General features: G+C 48.8%; 1 protein-coding gene, 1 long non-coding RNA gene and 1 other non-coding gene across 9 annotated transcripts in view; 2 read left to right on the top strand and 1 right to left on the bottom strand.

Moving 5' to 3' along the window:
- Positions 1 to 7,118: 7,118 nt before the first annotated feature.
- Positions 7,119 to 16,129, bottom strand: DNAJB5 (DnaJ heat shock protein family (Hsp40) member B5). Of its 2 annotated transcripts, XM_077912378.1 has the most exons (5): positions 15,975 to 16,129; positions 14,994 to 15,138; positions 12,420 to 12,664; positions 8,678 to 9,279; positions 7,119 to 8,546 (listed from the first exon to the last, which is right to left on the bottom strand). In XM_077912378.1, the coding sequence occupies exons 2-5, from the start codon at positions 15,059 to 15,061 to the stop codon at positions 8,313 to 8,315; spliced, it is 1,149 nt and encodes a 382-aa protein (XP_077768504.1). In that variant the 5' UTR covers positions 15,062 to 15,138; positions 15,975 to 16,129; the 3' UTR covers positions 7,119 to 8,312. The 2 variants fall into 2 exon arrangements, with proteins under 2 accessions (XP_077768504.1, XP_077768505.1); XM_077912379.1 differs by lacking the exon at positions 15,975 to 16,129 and having other exon boundaries at positions 14,994 to 15,175.
- Positions 16,130 to 16,343: 214 nt separating this feature from the next.
- Positions 16,344 to 21,862, top strand: part of LOC144322406 (uncharacterized) — a 28,706-nt gene continuing 23,187 nt past the window's right edge. For all 6 annotated transcript variants that reach the window (XR_013388047.1, XR_013388050.1, XR_013388049.1 and 3 more), the window contains exons 1-2: positions 16,344 to 16,742; positions 17,470 to 17,592. This is a non-coding gene — a long non-coding RNA (uncharacterized LOC144322406). The remainder of the gene's footprint in view (positions 16,743 to 17,469; positions 17,593 to 21,862) is intronic.
- Positions 20,816 to 20,921, top strand: LOC144322881 (U6 spliceosomal RNA). The gene has a single exon (XR_013388479.1). It is a non-coding gene; the product is annotated as a U6 spliceosomal RNA (small nuclear RNA).

The following is a 21,862-nucleotide window of genomic DNA, read 5'->3' as shown; positions in this document are numbered from 1 at the left end:
AGAAAGGAGAGAAAGAAAAGAAAATCTATTATAATAGACGAAAGGGGCATTTTATAATGATAAGAAATCAATCCATTAAGAAGATGTAACAATTATAACATACATACATGCAAAAAATATTTTTTAAAGATTTTATTTATTTATTCACGAGAGACACACAGAGAGAGATAGAGGCAGAGACACAGGCAGAAGGAAAAGCAGGCTCCATGCAGGGAGCCCGACTCAGGACTCGATCCCAGGTCTCCAGGATCACACCCTGGGCTGAAGGCGGCACTAAACCGCTGAGGCACCAGAGCTGCCCAATAAAATCTTTGAAAAAAAAGATTATTTATTTGAGAGCGTGTGTGCACACTTGAGTTGGGGTAGGGGCAGAGTGAGAGAGAGAGGGAGAGAAGCAGACTTCCTACTGTGCACGGAGCCTGACATGGGGCCGAATCTCATGACCCTGAGATCATGACCTGAGCTGAAATCAAGTGTCTGATGCTCAACTGACTGAGCCACCCAGGTGCCCCAACAATTTTTTTTAAAGTCTATTTTGTCTGTTATTAGTACAGCTGCTTTATAGCTTTCTTTTTGGTTATGGTTTGCATGATATATCTTTTCCCATTCTTTTACTTTTAGCTTGTATCTTTTCTTTTTAAGATTTTATTTATTGATTGATTGATGAGAGACACACAGAGAAAAGCAGAGACATAGACAGAGGGAGAAGCAGGTTCCCTGTGGGGAGCCTGATGTGGGACTTGATCCTGGGATGCAGGGGTCAAACCATGAGCCCAAGGCAGACAATCAACCACTGAGCCACCCAGGTGGCCCAGCTTGTATCTTTAAATGCAAAAGTGGGAACACCAGGGTGGCTCAGCAGTTGAGTGTCTGCCTTTGGCTCAGGGAGTGATCCCAGAGTCTCGGGATGGAGTCCCATCATCAGGCTTCCTGCATGGAGCCTGCTTCTCCCTCTGTGTATGTCTACTTCTCTCTCTCTGTGTCTCTCATGAATAAATAAATAAATAAATAAATCTTAAAAAAATATAAATGTAAAATGTGTCTCTTATAGATAGCATATAGTTGGATCATATATTTTTAAAACTTATTCCAGTGTTTGCCTTTTAATTGGAGATTTTAATTCACTCATATTTAATGTAATTACAGATACTAGGGTTTATGTCTACAATTTTGCTGTCATATTTTATATTTCTTATGTTTTTTGTTTGTTTCTCAGCTGCTCCATTACTGCCTCTTTTTTTGTTAAATTGACATTTCTAGTGTGCCATCTTAATGACCTGGTTGTTTCTTTTACTATATTTTTGAATTGTTTTCTTATTGGTTGCCCTGGGCATTATAATTATCATAATTTATATTAGTTAATTTATCCTAATAAATCTTATGTTTATCTTGTTTTATCATTTTATCTTAATAAATCTTAATTTATGGTAACCTACTTTGCTCCTATACAGTTTGCTCCTATAAACTTTGCTCTTAGTTTCATTTTCTTTTCCCTCATTTGTGCTCTCACAGGCATACAGATTACATCTTTATACATGATGTACATGAATTATACATTCATCAACACAGATTTATTAGTATTGCTTTATGCAGACATCTTTTAAATCAGAAGAAGAAAGGAGAGAAAAAAAGGAGTTATAAATATGCATTTATACTATCTTATATTTTCCTTTGTAGTTGCTTTTATCAGTGCTATTTATTTATTTTTATTTATTTATTTTTATTTCTTTATTTTTTAAAGATTTTATTTATTTATTCATGAGAGACACACACAGAGAGATAGAGAAATAGAAAGAGAAGCAGCCTCCCTGCAGGGAGTCCATTCTGGAACTCCTTCTTGGAACTTCAGGGCCATGCCCTGAGCTGAAGTCAGAAGCTTAACTGCTGAGCCATCCAGGTGTCCCGAATGCTCTTTATTTCTTTATGTGGATTTGAGTTACTGTCTAGTTTTCTTTATTTTATCCTGAAGGACTCCTATTACCTTTTTTTTTTTTTTTTGTAGGGAAATTTTGCTAGCAATGGATTCTCAGTTTTTTATCTGGTCTTGATTCCTCCTTCATTTTTGTTGGATAATTTTGTTGAGTATGGAAATTCTCTTTCAAAAGTTAAGTATGTCATCCAATTCTTTCTGGCCTTCATGGCTTCTGATGAGAAATCAACTGTTACATCTTATTGAGGATCCCTTGTGAGTGATGACTCACTTTTCTCTTGCCTCTTTCAGTATTCCCTTTTCATTTTGTCTTTTGACAGTTTGATGATGATGTGTGTAAGTGTGGATCTCTTTGTGTTTTTCCTGTTTGGAATTTGTTGAGCTTCTTGGATGTATAGACTAGTCTTTCAGTCAACATAGGTGGTTTGGGACCATTGTTTCTCCAGATATTATTTCTGCCCCTTTCTCTCTCCCCTCTTTCTGGGATTCCTGTTCTTTGTATATTGTTATTCTTGATGATGTCCAACAATTCTTCTAGGCTCTATTTTTCTTCGTTATTTTTTTTTTTTTTTTTTTTTTTTTTTTTTTTTTTTTTTTTTATTGGTGTTCAATTTACTAACATACAGAATAACACCCAGTGCCCGTCACCCATTCACTCCCACCCCCCGCCCTCCTCCCCTTCTACCACCCCTAGTTCGTTTCCCAGAGTTAGCAGTCTTTATGTTCTGTCTCCCTTTCTGATATTTCCCACACATTTCTTCTCCCTTCCCTTATTTTCCCTTTCACTATTATTTATATTCCCCAAATGAATGAGAACATATAATGTTTGTCCTTCTCCGACTGACTTACTTCACTCAGCTTTCTTCGTTATTTTTTTCCTGCTCCTCACATTGCATAATCTCAATTAACTTATCTTTAAATTCATTAATTTTTCTTCTGTGTTCTCAGATCTGCTTTTGAAATTTTATTGTTATTTATTTATTTATTTATTTATTTATTTATTTATTTATTTATTTCTGAGAGACAGAGCATGTGTGCAAATGAGTGGGAGGAGGGGCTGAGGGAGAGGGAGAAGCAGACTCCCTACTGAGCAGAGAGCCTAATGCAGAGCTTGATCTCAGGATCCCAGGATCATGACCTGAGCCAAAGGCAGTCACTTAACTGACTGAGCCACCCAGGTGTCCCTATTTGATTATATTTTTAAAAGTAACTTCTGTCTCCTTATTGATAATCTATTTGGTGAGTTTTTGTTTTCATACTTTCCATTAGTTCTTTTAGCCATAGTTTACTTTGAACTTATTTTAAACAGGTGATTTAAAGTCTTTGTCTAGTAAGTTCAATGTCTGGGCCTCCTCAGGGTCACTATTTATGATTGCTGTTTTTTCTTCTGTGTATGTGTATGGGCCAAACTTTTAAAAATTTCTTTTATAGTTTTTGTTGAAAATTGGGACATTTTAAATAATATGATGTGGCAAGTCTAAGAATCAGATTCTCTTGAGTTTGTTGTTGCTGTTGTTTGCATAGTGACTCTTCTAAACTAATTCTATCCAGTCTATATTCTTTATTGTGTATGGCCACTCAAGTCTCTGCTTTTTTAGCTTAGTGGTCAGTTAATGATTGGACAGAGGTTTTATTAAATCACTGGAACTAACAAGTCTCCTAGTTTTTGCTGAGGGAATATATGTTTATACTCTTCTGAGACTGTTTTTGAGTCACTTGCTGTCATGCAGGACACCATAGGCTCCCAACCATTGTGGAACACTGAAGATAACCAAGAGCAACTGCACAGTCTTCAGCAGCTTCCACATTCCCAAACCTGGGGAGACCATTGCAGCTCTATTAGGATCTCCTCTTTCTGCACAGTGAGTCCCTTATGGCTACTGGTCCGGTTTTCTAGTGGTTGTTTCCCACTGGAGTCTTCCTTTATTTTATGCAATATAATTTTTTTCTTTTTAAATATTTTATTTATTTAAAAGGGGGGGAAGCAGAGGGAGAGGGATAAGCAGACTATGTGCTGAGAATGGAGCCCAATGTGGGGCCGGATCCCATGACCCTGAGATCATGACTTGAGACAAAACCAAGAACTGGATGCTCCACTGACTGAGCTACCCAGGCACCCCATTTCTAATCCGTACTCCTCCACCCCTCAGTTTAAATTCAGGCTAAAGATTCCCCAGTGTTTCTCCAGCCCTGAACCCTGCTTCATTACTAACCCCTCCCTCAGGCCAAACTTCAACCCTTGCTCCCACTCCTACTACCTTCTTTTCTAACCCAAATTAGGATCTCTGGGGCATCCTTTCCTAGAACCTAGCATGAGGTACAATATCTCACCCCAACTGAAATTTAACCCCTGTTTTAGAAGTAGTGTGAAAATTTGTGAGTTTTAATCTTTTTAGTATAGCCTGGCCTCCCAGGCCTATGTGCCAGTTTCCATTCTTCCTAGAGAATTTCCTATAAGTAATAATATTTGGAACCAATGAGAGCACCACCTCTGAAAGAGTCCCATGTGACATTGTGGGACTTGGCTTACAGGACCCAAGAATCTCTGGTAATGATGCAGCCTCATGGCAACCAACAGACAAATCTCAGCTAAGGAACACTCATAGACTTTCACAGCCCTCTGTGTTTATGAGCTAAAGCAGGAAGGATCTAAGAAAGATTGGATTGTAACATCCAGGAAGTTTCTATGTGAGGGGCCCGCAAAGTTCCTGTCAGGGAATGACTAAGGGAAGAGTGTGAGGCATAGTCTGAGAAAAGACCTATCAAGAATTCTTACCTATCCAGGAATTCAGAAATCTACCTAGTGAAGGCTTTGGGGTTTGGTTCTGTAGAGGAGATAAACAATGACTTGTTGAGTCACTCAGAGTATTGGCATGAAAGTGTTTCATTAACGTGTTCAAAAGAGAACCTAGACTGGAAGCAACTGGAAAAGGCATTGGTTTACTTGGACAAGAAGCTGGGGCAGGTATATCATAGTGGGATCCCTATAGGTGTGTACTGCTCATGGCTTGCTGCCCATTATACATTGCCCCCTCCCGAGAAGTCTTACAGCTGCTTGGAAGCTGGAAATTTGGTACCCTCAATGACTCAGGAACACTGCCTGAATATCTCTTGGAAAATTCCCTTCCTTGATCTAGGCATTAGATAAGCACTAGGAAGCCCAGGTTATATAGTTCTGGGTATGGTAGAGGTAGAGCTTACCTTGCCAGGTCTTTGAATCCATGAAACTGTTAGGTTGATAGAGACCCAGTCATGTTTTCTTCCCTGGTCTACTTTTCTCTCTCAGCTACCCTTGTTTTAGAGATGGCTAAGCCAAGGTTGCTTAGCTCTTTTTTTTTTTTTTTTTTTTTTTAAAGATTTTATTAAATTGAGAGAGAGAGCGAGCACAAGCAGGAGGAAGAGGCAGAGGGAGAGGGAGAAGCAGACTCCTCGATGAACAGGGGGCCTGATGTGGGATTCCATCCCAGGACCCTGGGATCATGACCTGAGCTGAAGGCAGATGCTTAACCAACTGAATCACCCAGGAGCTCCAGTGACCAAGGAATGGCCCCTACCACCAAGAGTGATGGTTACCCAAGATTCAGAATGGCCAACCCTTAAAGAACATGTCACTGTCATACACACCCACATACACATGTGTGTAAAATGATTTAGGGGCTTCTCAAAGTGAGTAAAGACCCCACTGCCCAGGCCTGGCTGAACTAGTCTTTCCCTTAGCTCTTTTACCATCTTGACTTTTATGCAGGTAGGGACACACTCGCATGTGTGTGTGTATGTGTGTGTATAGGGTTACACAGGCATCAGAGGACCACAAATCCCATATGCAACCTCTAAGAAGGGAAAGGTTCAAATTGCAGGTAGAGTTGCAGAGTCAACTTCACGGCTGTCTAATGGGAGTGTCCCTGGCCTCAGGTAGCCTGGCTTTTAAGGACTTATAGGCCCATCCCCAGATGCTCAATGGAGATACAACAATTTCCTGGGTCTTACAGGTACACACTGAAGCCAAAGCAAGTAGTCTGGCTCAGCAGACCTGGATCCCAAAGCTTCAGGCCTCAGGAAAGAGCCAGGACAATAATTTAGTCCCAAGTGAAGAGAAGAACAACCTAGGGGATCCAGAACAAGAAAGCACGGAGTAGTGGTGCAGGATTGGGGATCTTCCTGCTCAGGCCAGGGAATTAGCAGACATTTTTGTGAGCAAGACCCCTTAGTTTCTGCAGTGGAAAGAACAGGCTCCTTTCAAAAGTACCTTAGGATGAGAAGCTTTTTCACTGGCGTCATACCGGGAGAAAAGGCAAGGGCAGAAATTCCTTTAAATAAAGCTTAGTTAGTGTTAGGCTCTGTATGGAGGCTAGGCCCAGGTGAAGGCAGAGATGTCTTCATGACATTGTGGACACTGACGTTTAGGAGGGCATGGTCCTTGTGGGTTTGATCTTGAGGAGGAATCTGGGGCTCAGGCATGGAAGAAAGTCAGTACAGGAGGAAGTCCAGGCCCAGGCATAGCCTACAGATGGGCATTTCTATGACTACAGGGCTCCCCCTTACCCTGATCCAAGGAAAGTGGCAAGTGCATCATGCAGTCAGCATGCAGGCCCCAAGGATCAGAGTTGTCTTAGTAGTTCAGAGACAAGGACAGACATCCCCAGAACGTTGTAAGATTTAAGGACTGGTAACAGTGTTTATGACTTCCAGGAGGCCTGCATCCCCAGCCAGGCCCTGACAGCATGGGCCCAAGATGCCAAGTACCTCTAACAGCTCTTTCCATTGCCCCATGCTCTGTCTTTGGGGTTGTAGCTCTTCTAGTTAGCCAGAAAGTCCTCCTTCATTCCCTCCTAGGAGGAAAATTTTTCTCCAAGGAAAATTCCAGTTCATGTAGAGAAAATCTATTAGTTCTCATGCTTGCACATCCTTCAAAGAGGATAGTCTCTATTTCTCATAACAAAGGATATTTATTCTTTCTAAATAGATTTGTTTCTTCTAATAGCTGAGTGGTATCTTCTGTCTCTGCTGAGTTTGGGGTTTATGTTTTAGAAATCCCAGGGGCCTAGGCTTAGAGGAAGGAAGGAGTCCAAGTCACCTTATATATTGAGGGACTGCTTGGATTTCTCAGAGGTGACCAGGACCCTGGTGGGAATTGAGTAGTACTTCACACCTGCCCCCATCCCGGGTTCATTGCTCCTGCTCAGATGCCTTATTTTTAAAATACTTTATTTATTTTCCATAATACTGTCATTACAAAAAAATACAAAAAAACTACTATAAAAACATTCAGGGGCTTGTCAAAGTGAGAAAACCTAAAGACCCCACCCCAGGACCTGGCTGAAGCAGTCTTCCCCTAGCTCCTTCACTATTTAACCTTTATACAACTGTGGGAGTGGGGTGGGGTCACCCAGGCATCAATGGGCTGGAAATTCCCCACGCAGCCTCCATGAAGGGTAAGAAATAAGTAGCTTCACATATCACAAAAGTGGGATTTGGAAGTTTGGGGGTGGCTAGGCCCTGAGTTCAGAGATGTGGGGAGAAACCTGTGACCCTGAATCTCTTGGTGGGGAATAGCTGCCACCTGACCCCAAAGCCCTTTCCCTTCCTGATGAAGGCTGGGAGATGGACCCTGCTCCCTCCCTCTCAGCCTTAATACAGCAGACCCTCTTCCCCTCCCTCCACCCTTGCACACTCCCGAGAGCAGCAGGGAGGACAGAACTTTCAGCTCTGTGGGATCTGGGCAGGGGAGCTCTCTGGGAGTCTGCCAAGGGCCCTGTTCACCTTCCTGCCCCAAATGAAAAGTGTCTCGTGCTCAATGGCCCGGTTCATGGGTTACGGACCTTCCCTTCCTATCTCAACTCCGGAGAGGCACAGATAGCTCTAGGTGAGTGCTTGTGTGCGTCAATATGTGTGCATTAACCTTAGACACTGTGGACCTAGGGGTGGAGTGGGGGTGGGAAAGCAGTGTCCTTTCTATCTTCTTCCTCCCCCAGTAGGAGGAAACTGAAGAGAAGGGAGAGGAGAGGTATTAGCAAAGCTGAGAGGGGAAAGAGGACATGCTATTTACAGGCATGGACAGGAAATCTCTGTATCTTCAAGTAGCACTGAGGTCACTCTCCAGCCACTGGAGTGGGAACTGGATTCAAAGCTAGTGACATGAAAATTAACCCCTGGCCTGGACTAGGCTCTCCCCACCTCCCACCCACTTCCCCAAGGCAGCCCAGCTCTGAAAGGGGTCAGGGACAGGAACATTTTCCTGAAATCCAGTGGCTTTTTTTTTTTTTTTTTTTTTCATTTTAGAAAAAGTTGCCAGTGTCCAGTGGACATCAAGCTGGGTGCACATTGGGTGGGGTGAGTGTAGGGGGTATTGCTGTGGAAGACTCTGGGCTGGCTGGGGCAGAGCCTAGGAACAGGGTAGGTGCTGCTTAAGGATCTGTCGTGTCTGTGGTGTTAATCTGTCTGGGAAGCGAACTTTGAACTCGACAATGAGGTCTCCTCGCTGGGTGGGCACTTTGGGGAAGGGAAGGCCCTCCCCACGGAGTCTCTTCACCGTGCCTGGCTTGATGACATCATTGCAGGGTAATGGGATCACCCGGCCATCAATAGTGGGAATGTTCACAGTGCAGCCACACAGCGCCTGGTGAAAATGAGGCAGAGGGAGGAAAAGGTGGGGTAGAGTGGGAAGGGAGGGGAAGATTGACGTGAGGAAAGAATGTCCCCATCATCCCTCCCCTCCCCAACACATACCCAACCCAACCCAGGCCCTACCTCCTTGAGGCTAATCAGGGCACTGTAGAGCACGTTGGTGCCGTCTCGACGGAAGTGCGCATGGGGCTTGTCTTTGAGCACAAAGACTATATCAGCAGGGATGTTGTCAGGTGTAGCATCACCCTCTTTGGGGAAAGTGATCTTGGTGCCTTCCTTCCAGCCACGCTTGATGACAATGTGCAAGATCTTGTCCTCTGTGCGCACAGTTCGCCCATCAGGGTTGAGGCGCCGCCTTGTGATCTTCATGCGCTTGGTGGAGCCGTGGTAGATCTCCTCCAGGGACACTCGCAGCTCATGCACCACAGGTGGGTCCTGCACCTTGCGCCGAGGGTACAGTGGTTCTGGGGGTCGCCTTGGACCCCTGCTCAGACCATTGAAGCCAAAGCGGCCAAAGGCGCCAAATGGATCCTCATCTTCATCCACATCCATGTCATCTGGGTCAAAGCCACTGAAGGGTCTAGTGGACCGGCTGCTGGCAAAGAAGATATCGAAGGGGTTGGACCCACCAAAGAAGGAGGCAAAGGTGGCGTGGGGGTCCCCATGAAAGGTGTAGTGAAAGGAGCCACTGGAGCCACCTGATGAACCACCGCCGGTCTTCAGGCCTGGAGGGAGGAGAAGTTAGGGACAGTGTGGCTGGTCTTGACCCCACCCCATTCCCCGCCCCCTGCCCTCTAGTTCCTAGTTCATGGGCCTTTAACTGCCCTATGTAGGGCTGACCTAATAGAGTAAGAAAAATTTCTGACAAGATTCACTTCTATTCATAATTATAAGTTTAATAATAAAGCACAGCATGAGAGTCAAAGAGGCTGAGTTAGCCAATTGGTAGAAAAGCCAAAGTAGAAGAAGACTTGGAGGATAGGACTTCCAGTCCTAGGTCTCCTCCATGAGCCCATGACCCAAAGATGTTTCACAAGGCCTTGAGTGGCTGGCTTGGGATCACATTACAGTCATACATGACTCCCAAATCTTTATCTCCAAAGACACACACACAGAGAGGCAATTGGACAAGATTTAACTACACAGGAAGCTAGTAAGTGACCTGTTCCAAATAAGGTTGGGATACAGTCCAGGAGGAAGCCCACTCTCATTCTGCTTCTAGTATAGTCCCGCCTTTTCCTGACTCCTACCCAAATGAGAAATCAGGAGGGTCCAGAAAAGCAGGAAAGCTCTATTAGCCTGGAGATGAGGAGCTACTTCTTAAATTTTTTGGAAAGATTTTATTTATTTCTATGAGAGAGAGAGAGAGAGAGGGAGAGAACGCGAGCCCATGAATGGGGGGACAGAGGGAGAGGGATGAGCAGACTCCTTGCTGAGCTAGAAGTCCGATGGGGGGGGTCTTGATTCAAGGGTAGGACTGGAGGGGTGGAGGAGACTGGACAAGGGGGCTCCATCCTAGGATCATGACTGGAGCTGAAGTCAGATGCTTAACCAACTGAGCCACCCAGGCGCCCCAGGGAGCTATTTCTCTAGAAAAAGTTTTCAAATGCTTTGTTTCCACACTCAGAGCTCATGGCATTATATACTCCAGGATGCCATTCACACACTGGACAGATGGAGAATACAATGGGAATAGAGCTTCTTGGACTTAAATAACACCAAGCCCTACACCCCATACCTAATGTCAGAGCAACCAAAATGCATGAATGCACTGGCACATTGCAAATGGTAGCCCTAGCTGCTCTCTCTCAAGTCAGGTCCTAAGGAGCTCATCAGATTGCTGGAGGCAGCCTTCATCCCCTACCCCCTACCGGCGACCTCCTCCACCAAGCCCAGGAGTGGGGGGATGGCAGTGGTGGTGAGGGGGAGGGGTGTGGAGAGGAGTGAGGGAGGGGTTAACACTGAGAAATGATTTAGAATATGTAGACTCAGGGGTGGGACCCAGACTAAGGGAAGGGACTCTTTTCTTTGAGGCTTTTTATCTAGGATTTCAATTGATCAGGGAAGTCTCAGTCTAAATTGAATTAACCTCTTATTTCCTGGGACCACAAGGATGGATTTGGGTTTCATTAGAGAGGCCAAGTGGCAGGCAGTTCAGAGACTTGTAGCAGCTGCCTTTTCATCCCTCTCCTAAGACTCAGGGTCTGTTTTTTCCTTTTATTGAAGATCTGATTATCAGGTGACTTCAAGAAGCTTGGCAGAGCTCAGTGAAAGAGGGAGGCTGGACCATAATAACAGGAGGGGGTAACTTCTCCTGTAGGGTAACTACCACCCCCTTTCCCCAGCTGGGAACAACTTGTCCCCAGCCAGGGTTGCATGGAGAGTCTATGTGCACAACCCTTCCAGCTGGCTGTTGGGGAGGGGGCAGGGCAGTGAGAAATAGAGCCCACATTTTCAAGGCTGCTTCTCCTTCCCAGAGCCCTGGGTTTCTCCTTAAGGTTGTGCTGCATTCCTTGGGGACCTTCTGGGATGTAGATCGACGTTAGAACCCAGTGTCTGGGCCTAGGGGCTGAGCTTTGCCCTTCACTTAGGCTTGGTCATGTGGAAGGGGTAAAGTTTCTGGGTAGCTCTCCAGCCAGGGAAGGTGAGGTCAAGTGGAGAACAGAGTGCAATTCCCAGACAGGTCACACGGTGGCATGGTGTCTGCACTGCTTCCCTCTTCCCACCCGCTCAGCTCCCACCCCTCCACTCCAGAGAGAAGAATGTCTTAGCTGAGAGCATACTGGGGATTCCAGCAGATGTCTGTGAGTCTGGGAGTTGGCAAGTCTAATAGGTGAGCTGGGAAAAGCTGAAGGAACTAGCGGTGCGGAGATTAAGAACAGGGGGTTGGGAGGACTGGGGCATGCAGAGGATAGCGCAGGACACAAAGCAAGGAGGACAGGAAAAGAACACTCTCTTGAGCACCTATCTACTCTGCAGCAGGTCTAGTACATATCTAGTTTTGAGGCTGGAGCGGGAAGACTGAGGAGGAGAATGTGGAAGAAAGGTAGATGCTGCTGGGCAGGAAGGACAGTTCCTCTTAGGAAGGAGAGTCCTCAGCTGTGGCAACGTCTCTTAATATAGCCTGACAGGTGCCTGTGGCTGGCGGGTGGCAGGCGGCCCTGAGGGGCAGGCCCAGAATTAGCAGCTACATCATGCCTGTGGGATGTACTGGGAGGGGCCACCCTCTCAGAGGCTTTATTTGGGCCTTTCCTGCCACCCTGTGCATGGCCACCAGCTACCTCAGGGAGGGGGGGCAAGATGCCAGCAGCGGTTCCCCTTCCATCCTTGGATCCCTGCCACTTCCTCAGGAGGCAGACTCCCCCTCTGTTCTGCCGGCCGGCCTGAAGTGGGCAGGGAAGGGGAAGATCATCTCTGTCTCCCAGAGCTCCAGTGGTTAATTCCCAGGCTGCTTAAGGGCCAATCTTTTATGCTGATGAATGTAAATGCTCTGTCCTCAGACAGCCAAGCCACAAGCTCCTTTTGCCTAACCTTCCCCATCAGCCAATGAAGCAGCAGGGACTTCAGGCTGGACTAATAAGGCTGGGAGGGAAAGTAGGGAGGGGGAAGGCCTCTGGTTCTGACTTCAGATGTCTCTAAGGCTTGAATTTGAGGAGAGAGAGGGGCACAGAGAAGCAGGGGTAACTATGGTAAGCCAAGGCTGGGTAGTGGGTGGTCTCTTCTCTCCTCTGGGTGTAGGCGCTGAGAACACTTGCCTCCCCTCACCCCCTACTCAGCCTCCAGTTGCCTGCTCTGAGAACTGGGCCACCCGGCACCCCAGACAAGGACAGGGGTCCAGTATCAGGCTGGAGCACTGCCCTCTTACCTTCCTCCCCATACTGGTCATACAGGCCCCGTTTCTTAGGGTCACTCAGCACATCATAGGCTTCTGCAATCTCCTTAAACTTCTCCTCAGCATTGGGTTCTTTGTTCTTGTCTGGATGGTACTTCAAGGCCATCTTCCGATAGGCTTTCTTGATCTCATCCTCGTTGGCTCCCGATGGGATCCCAAGAATCTTGTAATAATCCTTTCCCATTACAGCCACTGGACCGGCACTTGTCTCCTTGTTTCTGAAAGAAACCCAGGGCCAGTCCTTGAATTCCCTGTTCCCTCCTGACCCAGCCCTGCTCCTGAAGATCCTGCAATCCCTAAGTGACTCACTGTGATTTTCAGCAGGTCATGCCTGTTCTGTAGGCCTCTGTCTCCCCATCAATGAAATGAAAGGTTTGGACTAGATGATCTCTTCCAGCTCTGACATTCTAGGATTCTGTGAATCTTTTGTCAGCTCCTGGATTTTCCCAGCAGGAAACTGGGGGCTGTGGCCTCCTGGGGGCTAGGCTAAGGCCCAGTTCCTGGGGCCAGGCTGAGGACCCCTGAGAGCCCTGCTGCATGAAGTGGCACCATGGACTGACAGGCCCATACATAGAAGCTGGCAGAGATCAGTGTGCTGGGTGATGTCACCTGAGCGTCGTGGTCTTTTACGCCATGCCTCAGGCATGATGCCCGGACTAAGGGCAGCTGGGGCAGTGGCTAGGTAGTAGCTAGGGACAGGTCTGGGTCTTTAGCCAGCTGTCCTGGCCAGCCAGGCTGAGTCAGGGTGTTGGTGCCTGGAGTTCTCTCTGCTAGTGAAGACCCCAGGTCTCCTTATTCCTGCTCCCCAGACTCTGCTAAGCCTCATGTGTGACTCAGACCAGGGGATGACTCACAGCCTTTGGAAAGTGCTGTTTCTAACTCCCTCATTAGTAGGGGGTGACACTGTCCTTTTTCCAAACAGGGCAACAGTTCCCTTTACTCACTTCCCACCAACTACACATGTGTGTGTACAAAGACATATCTATGCCTTCTGAACACTAGTATTAGTGAAAAAAAGCATCCTGGGCACAGGGTCTTTCTTCATCTTAGTTGTTAGAACAATTAGGCACTAGTCAACATTTCCTTCATACCTTCCCTACCAGTCCCTCCTGCTTACCTGTCGGGTGGTTAGGATCTGGCCCAGGGCCAGATCCACACTCCTCTGATACAGTTCTTTCTAAGCTGGATGCAGGGGCATTTGTTTTGTGGGGGAGAAACATAGGGTCCTAATTCTTCCATGCCAATCTCTTCACCACTGCCTCTGTGGTGGGTATGAAGGGAAGGGGACTTTCCTGTAGTTGGGCTATTTGGGGAGATGGCCAGAAGCCATCCTCTAGCCCTTCAGAGGCTTAGCCAACCCCTACCAAAGCCCAGAAAAACCAGAGTCTTTCTAGCAATATCCTGGGCTGGCAGCCACAGCTGAGGCCTGCTTTCCTGCCTCTGACTGTGAGGTGTGCAGGGTTTCCCAGCAGGAGTGGGGGATGTCATGGGGAAGGGGAGGCCGTAGGGCCCCAGGAAGACCGAGACAATGGCCCTAGCTGCTGCCCCCACAGGGCCTGTTGCAGGTGGCTTAGTTGACTCATGGTTTTGGGAGTCACCTCGCTCTGATGAAGAGAAGGCTCCATAAAGGCAGGTCCTCCCCCTTCTCCCCCTACCAGCATGTCACGCCTGGTGGGGGAAGCTGGGGTTGGAAAAGTGAGAGAAGAGCATCTGGGGGTGGGCAGCCATTTTCGGAAGCAACGGTAAAAGCCGTCTGAGAGGGAACTGGGGGTGGTCTGCCATTTCTGCCTCGGCCCACACCATCTCCCCCCACCCCAGGGCTGGGAAGGAACCCTGGTATACCATGAAGGTGCCCCCAGAGAACCACAGCAGCTTCTAGGCAGAGGGCAAGCAAAACAGCTTGCCAGTGCTCCCAGCCTCCTCCTGCTGTCCCTGTGTTACCCTCCTGTCAGGCCAGCTTCCTTCCTGGCACTCACCTGATAACCGTTCTATATCTACAATTCCCTTGTCTCCACAGACAGGGCAAGCTCTTTCAGGAATTGCCTTTTCCCTCCTCCTTTCCTCCCTCTCTCCCTCCCTCCCCATACCCACAAGCCACGTGTTGGAATGACAAAGGAGCCCCATGGCATGGCACTGCCTTGGATGGAGAAGAACATTAACATGTTGAGGCAGGAATGGAAAATGCGAAATAGCAAGAAGGCCTGTAAAGGGAGGGGGATGGTTGACACAGAAAATGAAGTACTGGTGGAAGGGACAAGGGATGACAGATGGAGACGGCTGAGGTGGAAAATGGGTTACCGATGGATTGAAAGAGATGCAGAGAGTTGAAATAATGATGTTTGTGGGAAATGGATGGATGCCTAAAGGGTTTGGTATGGGAACTGAATGATGGGTTACAGTTCATTCAAAGGTAAGGGTGAGGTGGAAGGGGGGTTCTCACATGTAATGGGGATGAGATGAGGATGACATGGTAGGCAATGGAGGGGATGTGATGTGGAGGATGGGACGGTGGTGGGGATATGAGTGCCCTTCTCCAGAGGGACTTACCGGAACTTTACAAACCCATTCAGCGTCCACGCTCGAAGTTTTAAGGGCTCCAGCTGAATTTTAAACATCAAGCTGGCTAAGAAGTCTTCTCCCCAGAAGTGTGGGAAGCTCCGGAAAGCTCCTCGGGCCTGTAGTGGGGGTGCTGCTGGGGATGGGCAGGAGAGCACTGTGCGCTTAAACATGCCCAGCCCAGCCCCTCACCTCTGATCGCTCCACTGGAGCCTGCTTGGAAAGCTGCAGCTCTGGAGGCCACCTCCTCAGGTTGTCAGAGGCACTTGCCCAGCAAGGCCTGTCCGGTGCAACAGGAGCTAGACCTGATCCCCAGGTGTGGAGAGTGAAGGAATAGGGTCCAGCGGCCACCTGCTCTCAGGTGCAGCAATGTCTGTATGAATGGCTGTATGGCAGTGTGACAGTAAAGCTGGCAGTGGCAAGCGTGTGCTTGCGAGTGGCAGCCTGTGTACCTGTGACAGGTGTGACTGTGAGAGGCTGAGAGGCAGTGAGTTCCTCTCGCGTCTCTCTCCGGGGAGGATCCGACCCCAATCCCCAAGAACCTACTCAATGAAGTCACTGACCCGGAGTCTCCTCCCTCGCAGATGGGCGGGGAGGGGCGGGGCAGAGCCGAGCTGCCCGGGACAAAAGGCGCGGCGAGGAGAGGAGGGAAAGGGAGGGGAGGGGGCTCGGGCGGGGGAGGGTGGTCGGTGATGTCACCGGCGCTGACGGGCTGGGCCGGCTCAGAAACGCCTCCGCCCGCGGAACCCAATCCGACCCGGCCCGACCCTCCCCCAGCTCAGGCGCCGGCTGCCCTGTTAGAGGGTCGCAGACCTCGAGCACTTGCAGACCCCAGTCCCCGCACCACCGCGGCACAGGGAACGGTGGGCCTCCAGTGCCCCGCCGCCTCCCCGGTCCCCCCCACCCCCTGCACCAGGACCCCCGGCTTCGCGACGCCCCCGCGCCCCCTGGGTCCTGGCTCGGCGCCCTCACCAGTGAGGAGCTGCGGGCGCCACCGCGGTCCGTCACACAGCCGCTGCCCCCTCCCCTGGCTCCGGCTCCGCCGCCTCCACTCGGGACAGGAGTCGCCTGCCCGCCGGCCGCAGACAGCGGGCCGGGGAACCCGCCCCCACGGCTCCGCCCCCGCGCCACCCATTGCGCGCTCTGCCCGTCGCTCCGCTCAGCCTGCTCTGTAATTGGGCAGCCTTCAACGAGTGCCGCGGTGATAGCCGCCCATTCTCCGCCCCTGTCACCCGGCCACACGCGCACACATTCCGGGCGGCGACGGGTGTCGGTCTGATTGGTGCGCTTGGGGATCAGTCAACCACACCTCTTCGCTAGCTCGTCGCGTCGTTGGTGAGAGGGACAGAGGGCGGCAACGCTACGCGCCCTTTGATTTTATTGGTTGGTCTGTGGGGCTCAGACCCGAGACTGGGGGCAACTCTATTAGTCCAATCTCGGGTTTGAGAAGGTGGGACGTACTGGCCACCGCTCGAATCCCGGGAGAATCTTCTGGAACCTGTGTAACGTCAAACGCAGCCTTAAAGGAAAACCGCCTACCAGTTGGCGGTGACTCTGGGCATTCTTTCCTCTCTTCGTGTAGGAGGGTAGGGGAGAGAATAGTGCCCTTTGGGAGGTGTTAGTCCCTCGACCAGGGTCAAAAGGCCACCCCCTACCTACCTGCCTTCCATCGGAGCCGTGGATCGACCTCCACCAGACCTGATTCGGCTTTACCTTATCGTGACCCGGAATTGACCTGAGGTGACCTAACAAAACAGACCCCATGAGACATGCAGAATTCAAGCACCTTTCCGCTTTCTCCTTTGTAACCTGGTACTTCTCCCCAGGGTTAGCACGTCCTAATTCTAATTCCCCTTGCCAGTCTCCTCTTCGTGTCGGTATAATCCCCTCATCCCAGCTCCCTCGTGAGCAGCCCCTCCGAAGGAACCCACACAATCCTCATTAATGTTCTCTCTGTAACCTTTCATCCTACTTCCCCCTTGATCTCCCAAATGTTAGCCCACCCTCTCTTCCCCAGCGTTGTAGCTGGGTCTGATCTTCTGCCTACCCCACTCCCCCATCTTCTGTCTTTTTTTCTTAATCTGTTATCTATTCCTATGGTCTCCCCTAGGCTAACTGCCCCCTTTAACCCTTCATCTCAGGTCCACATGATTTCCTTAACACACTCAGAATGTCCTATCTCCAAGTCCCAACCCCCTCTCTCCCCTATTAAATCTCAGCCCCAGTGTCCCCGTTGTTCAGAGCAGGCAGGGCTGCGGAGGCGGTAGCCAGCGGAAGCCGACGCTTGAGCAGACACGGTGCCTGGCGCCCACGTCACTGTCTCCCAGGCCCATCTGTGCTACAGGGAACGGGGGTGGGGAGGGGGTAATCCGGGGGTGAGGAGGAGGAAGGAGTTCTTGGGGGGGTTTGAGGACAAAGGAAGGGCCAGGGCAGAAACTCTCACCTCTCTTTCTTTGCCATTTCCCAGAAACAGTTTGGACATCCATGAGATCATGCAGTCTGGATAGATCTGGAAACTGAGGCTTGGCAGACATCAGTATCTGGGCCACAGAGCAGAGGAGAGAAGGACAGAGATCTAGGGGTTCCTGAGGTCAGGCCTGCATGTTCTCCATTATCTGCCTTCTTTCTAGTACTCACTGACTGGATCCCAAGTGTAAAGGGGTGTGAGCTGTGAAGTGAGGAAAGGATGTGGGGTAAGGAGAGGATGAAGAAAAGGTGGGATGAGGGAAGTGAGAGGAGGAAGGAAGATGGGGTGAGAGGGTGGGAAGAAGAGGGGAGGGGAGAGAGAGTAGGAGGTAAGGAGGAGGTTTGAGAAGGGAGGGAGAAGTGGGGAACAAAGACTAGAAGGGAAGGGAGATGGGATGATGAGGGAGTGGAATATTAGTGTGACATGGAGATGGCCACGGTAGGATGAATGGGCCCAGGACAAGTGCTAGCTACTTAGATCTGGGGGATCTCACTCTGCCACCTCCAGACTGATGGGGGCCTGGGCTGTGGGTGGCTCTACTTCTTCCTATTTCAGTTCTGTCTATTTTGCCTCCTCCAGCCTTGCCTGTGCCAAAACGGAGGCAGGGGATTTAGTCACTGGCCCTTACCTGGTCCCTGCTGATGGTGTATTGTGGGCTTAGGCCTTGGGGGGTGGCGTGCAGGGCCAGCCTTCAGGTGCTGATAGCATGGATTCCATTGTCTGCTGGGTTGTCTATTGCCACCCTGTGTCATGTTGCCCTGGGTATCAGGTGTGGGTTAGGAAGCAGAGTGCACAGTGTGGCATAGGTGTAAGAATGTAGGCTCTGTTGACCTAGTGAGATTACTTGCCAAATCTCTGCCTCATATCTTTCTTTGTATCATGGGTACAGCTCTGTACCTCATAGAGTTGTTGTGAGGGTTAATTAAGGTATCACATGCAATGAACCTAGTTTTGAGCTTGGTATGTAGTTACTGCTTGGCAAAGTTAACCATTATTCTGTGTGTTCACAGATATCTGGATGTGTGAGTGCATCTGATGTTCAAGTCTGGGAATTATTTGTACTGTTACATCTGTAATATGATTTGGAAGTGAGAGTGTATCTGTGTGATATTTTTTGTGGTAGTATGCCTGATTCTGTATTATTTGTTGTATATGTGATTTTTGTGTTAGTACACATGTGTGATTAAATGACTGTGTAGGTCTGTGTCTACGTGATGAACAGCTTCATGGATGTTGACACGTTGACTGCCAGTGTGTGCATGAATCTGTGATCCTGTAAGTTCTGAACACCTGCGCTCCCCTCCCTTCCTATAGAGACGTCATAACCCTAGGTGTCCCTCATTTTCTCACCCTGAGAGAACCGGAACCCGGGGGCAGGGGTAGGGGTGGGTGCCAGTGAGGAGGTGTTTAGACAGGAGCACATGTTCCCTCCCAGACTGTGTATGGGAGGGGGAGCCCCCTATCTTGCACATATCCTGAAGTCTCCAGAGGAAGTGCTCCCCCCCCTCAAGCCCATTCTTAGTTCTCTGACTTGTTGCCATGGCAGCAGTTGCCAGGGGCTCCCACGGTTGCTAAGATCTGGGTGTGGGAGGCTGCTAGGCCCTGTTGCCAGTGGAAACAGAGAAGGGGAGGGGAGACTACTCCCACAGCCACCAGCTCTCTGCAGTGACAGGACTGGTCCTTGGACCTCTCCTATTCCCAAATTGTACCTATGACTTGTATGTGGCAATACTATTGTTGGGGTGGGGGAAGCTTTGACAGGAAGTTCCAGCTAGAATACAGGGTTCCACCTTCTGAGGAGACACTATGGCTCAAGCTTGCCCGTTACCATCTTTAGGTTGGGAGGCCCTTAGAAATTACTACTTCATTCTGTCCCCCAACCCTTATACTTCTCCTGTAGCGATGTCTCTGCTTGAGTTCTCCGTGGCTGGTGCTTATTACCTGATGTTTCCACCTAGTATAGGAATGTTACAGGGACCCTGAATGCAGACTGACTCCTTCCTGAGGAGTCACCTCGATACATACTTCATGCTGACACTTGGACCCAGAATTCGGTTCCACTCTGGGTACCAACTTTGACCTCAGCCTGAGACACTAACCTTGGCCTTAGTCCTAGACCAGACAGTTCCCTAAACTCAGCCTTAGCCTAAGCCCTTCTAGACATGGATGAGCCCTAATATTACTTGAATTAAACTGGAGATTCAGTTCTGATCCTGTTTGCTGACTGGATACTGACCACAGTACTCCCTTGTACTCACCTTGTTCTAAACCTCCACTGGCCAGTACCCTAGGTGTTCAAAGGGGTTATTTCTTGCCTTGGAAGTGAGAAGATAGTGCTAGAAATGACCAGCAGAGGGCGTGCAACATCAGGTTCTAGAGGCAAGTTTTCCAGAGCTCATCTGGGAAGATATCAGGTGTCTTGGGACCTTGGCTCTTTTCTCTCAGATCAGGACCTAGAGCCAGAGGCACAACAGTCAGTCTATGAGATTGAACTAAAGACATTAAGTTTTCCGACCCAGTTATTCTACTGTTTTGTGGTCATGTGGGTCTGTACAATCTTGAATCTGCCTCTAGATCAGCTGGGCTCAAGGCTGGGCAGGCACTAGAAGGTGCTTAACCATTTACAGGCATCACAGGTCTCAAGAGGACTGTATACCTGGTAAGGCATCCCATTCCCAACTCAGCATTTGTGTCATATGGTTATACAGTTTCACTACCTTCCCTGGAATCCAGTTAACTTTTGGTCCTATTGAGCAAAAATCTGCCTCTCCTCCACCTTTGGTCTTAACTTTGTCCTTGAGGTCACATTGGCCTCATCAGTCCCATCTGTCAGACATCAGTCATCTGCATACCTCAAGTCTGCTCCTCTCTAGAGTGAGACACTTCTCAGGCCTTCATGGGTTCCTCCTCTGCCTTTTTCCATTCTAGCCCCTAAGACCATGCTCCTTTGGCTGGATTTCAGTTCATGGTGCCTGGCTTTGATTAGCTTTTTTTCAGGAGTGCTGGTGCAGTGTGCAAATGAGCCAGCCTGCCTCTCTCATCTGACTCTGAACTTCTTCCTACATAGCCTCATGTTACATCAGTTTTTTGGTAGCTACCTCATACTGTTTCTCCATATCAAATGAAGACTATACCCTCCTTTTCCTGAGCTGCTGTATCACATCTTCCCATTTGTACAACTGCCCAAATGTTACAATTTTGAAAGGAGTGTTCTCTTTATTTTAAAAACAAAGATACTTGAAATAAAACAAACGTTTTTGCAATACCTTCTGCATTTTAGAACAATCCTTGGGCTTGGAAATCTCTGCATTTGTATTTACTTAAAGGTGGGACAGGAGGGACTGAAGTGCTTGCTTTGCAGCACATATGCTAAAATTGGAACCATATAGAGAAGATTAGCATGGCCCCTGCACAAGGATGACATGCAAATTCATGAAGCATTCCATATTTTTGGTTTTGATGAATGTTAAAATGTAATAATGTAAAGTGAATGTATATATGAATAAATTAGTATATTACCAAAAAAAGAAAAGAGACCGAAGATCCCCAGCTGTCTCAACTGTGACTTCAGCACTGTGGACAGAGACCATTGGTGGTACCCCGGCTATGCCTGTGATTGTGGGTGGGTGGAAGATGATACACGCACAGCTTTTAGATATCTAGGGGCCAGAAATCCTTGCTGCTCACTTAGTGCCTTATAGTGTATAAAGCTCTTTCCTCTTACCAAACTCACTCTGTCCTCACACAGCTATCAGCCCAGGACACAGGAGAGGAATGATTTCCCTGACTTTTACAGAGAAGGAAACTGAGGTTCAGCAAGGTCAAGCTCCAAGCAACCCTTTGGATGAGGTGGGAAAGAGAACACTATTCCATGTTTAGCAAATTTAGCCACTACTCTTTCCCCTTTAAGGAATGGCTTACTCTAGAGATAAGAGGAATGCATTTCAGGGGATCCCTGGGTGGCTCAGCAGTTTGGCGCCTGCCTTTGGCCCAAGGCACAATCCTGGAGTCCCGGGATCGAGTCCCGCATCGGGCTCCCTGCATGGAGCCTGCTTCTCCCTCTGCCTCTATGTCTATCATGAATAAATAAATAAATCTTTAAAAAAAAAAAAAGAGGAATGCATTTCAGCCAAAGCAGGGCAGGATGAGTGGAAGTTTGTGTGGAACTGAGGCTCCAGCCAGTCCTGGAAACAAGTGGCAGGAAGAGGAACAGTCCTAAAAGGATCTAAAGTCCATCAGGGGATCCCTGGGTGGTGCAGCGGTTTGGTGCCTGCCTTTGGCCCAGGGCGCGATCCTGGAGACCTGGGATCGAATCCCACGTCGGGCTCCTGGTGCATGGAGCCTGCTTCTCCCTCTGCCTGTGTCTCTGCCTCTCTCTCTCTCTCTCTCTCTC

Source organism: Canis aureus, chromosome 10, assembly GCF_053574225.1.
Source record: "Canis aureus isolate CA01 chromosome 10, VMU_Caureus_v.1.0, whole genome shotgun sequence".
NCBI lineage: Eukaryota > Metazoa > Chordata > Mammalia > Carnivora > Canidae > Canis > Canis aureus.
This window is presented reverse-complemented; position numbering and strand designations above follow the sequence as displayed.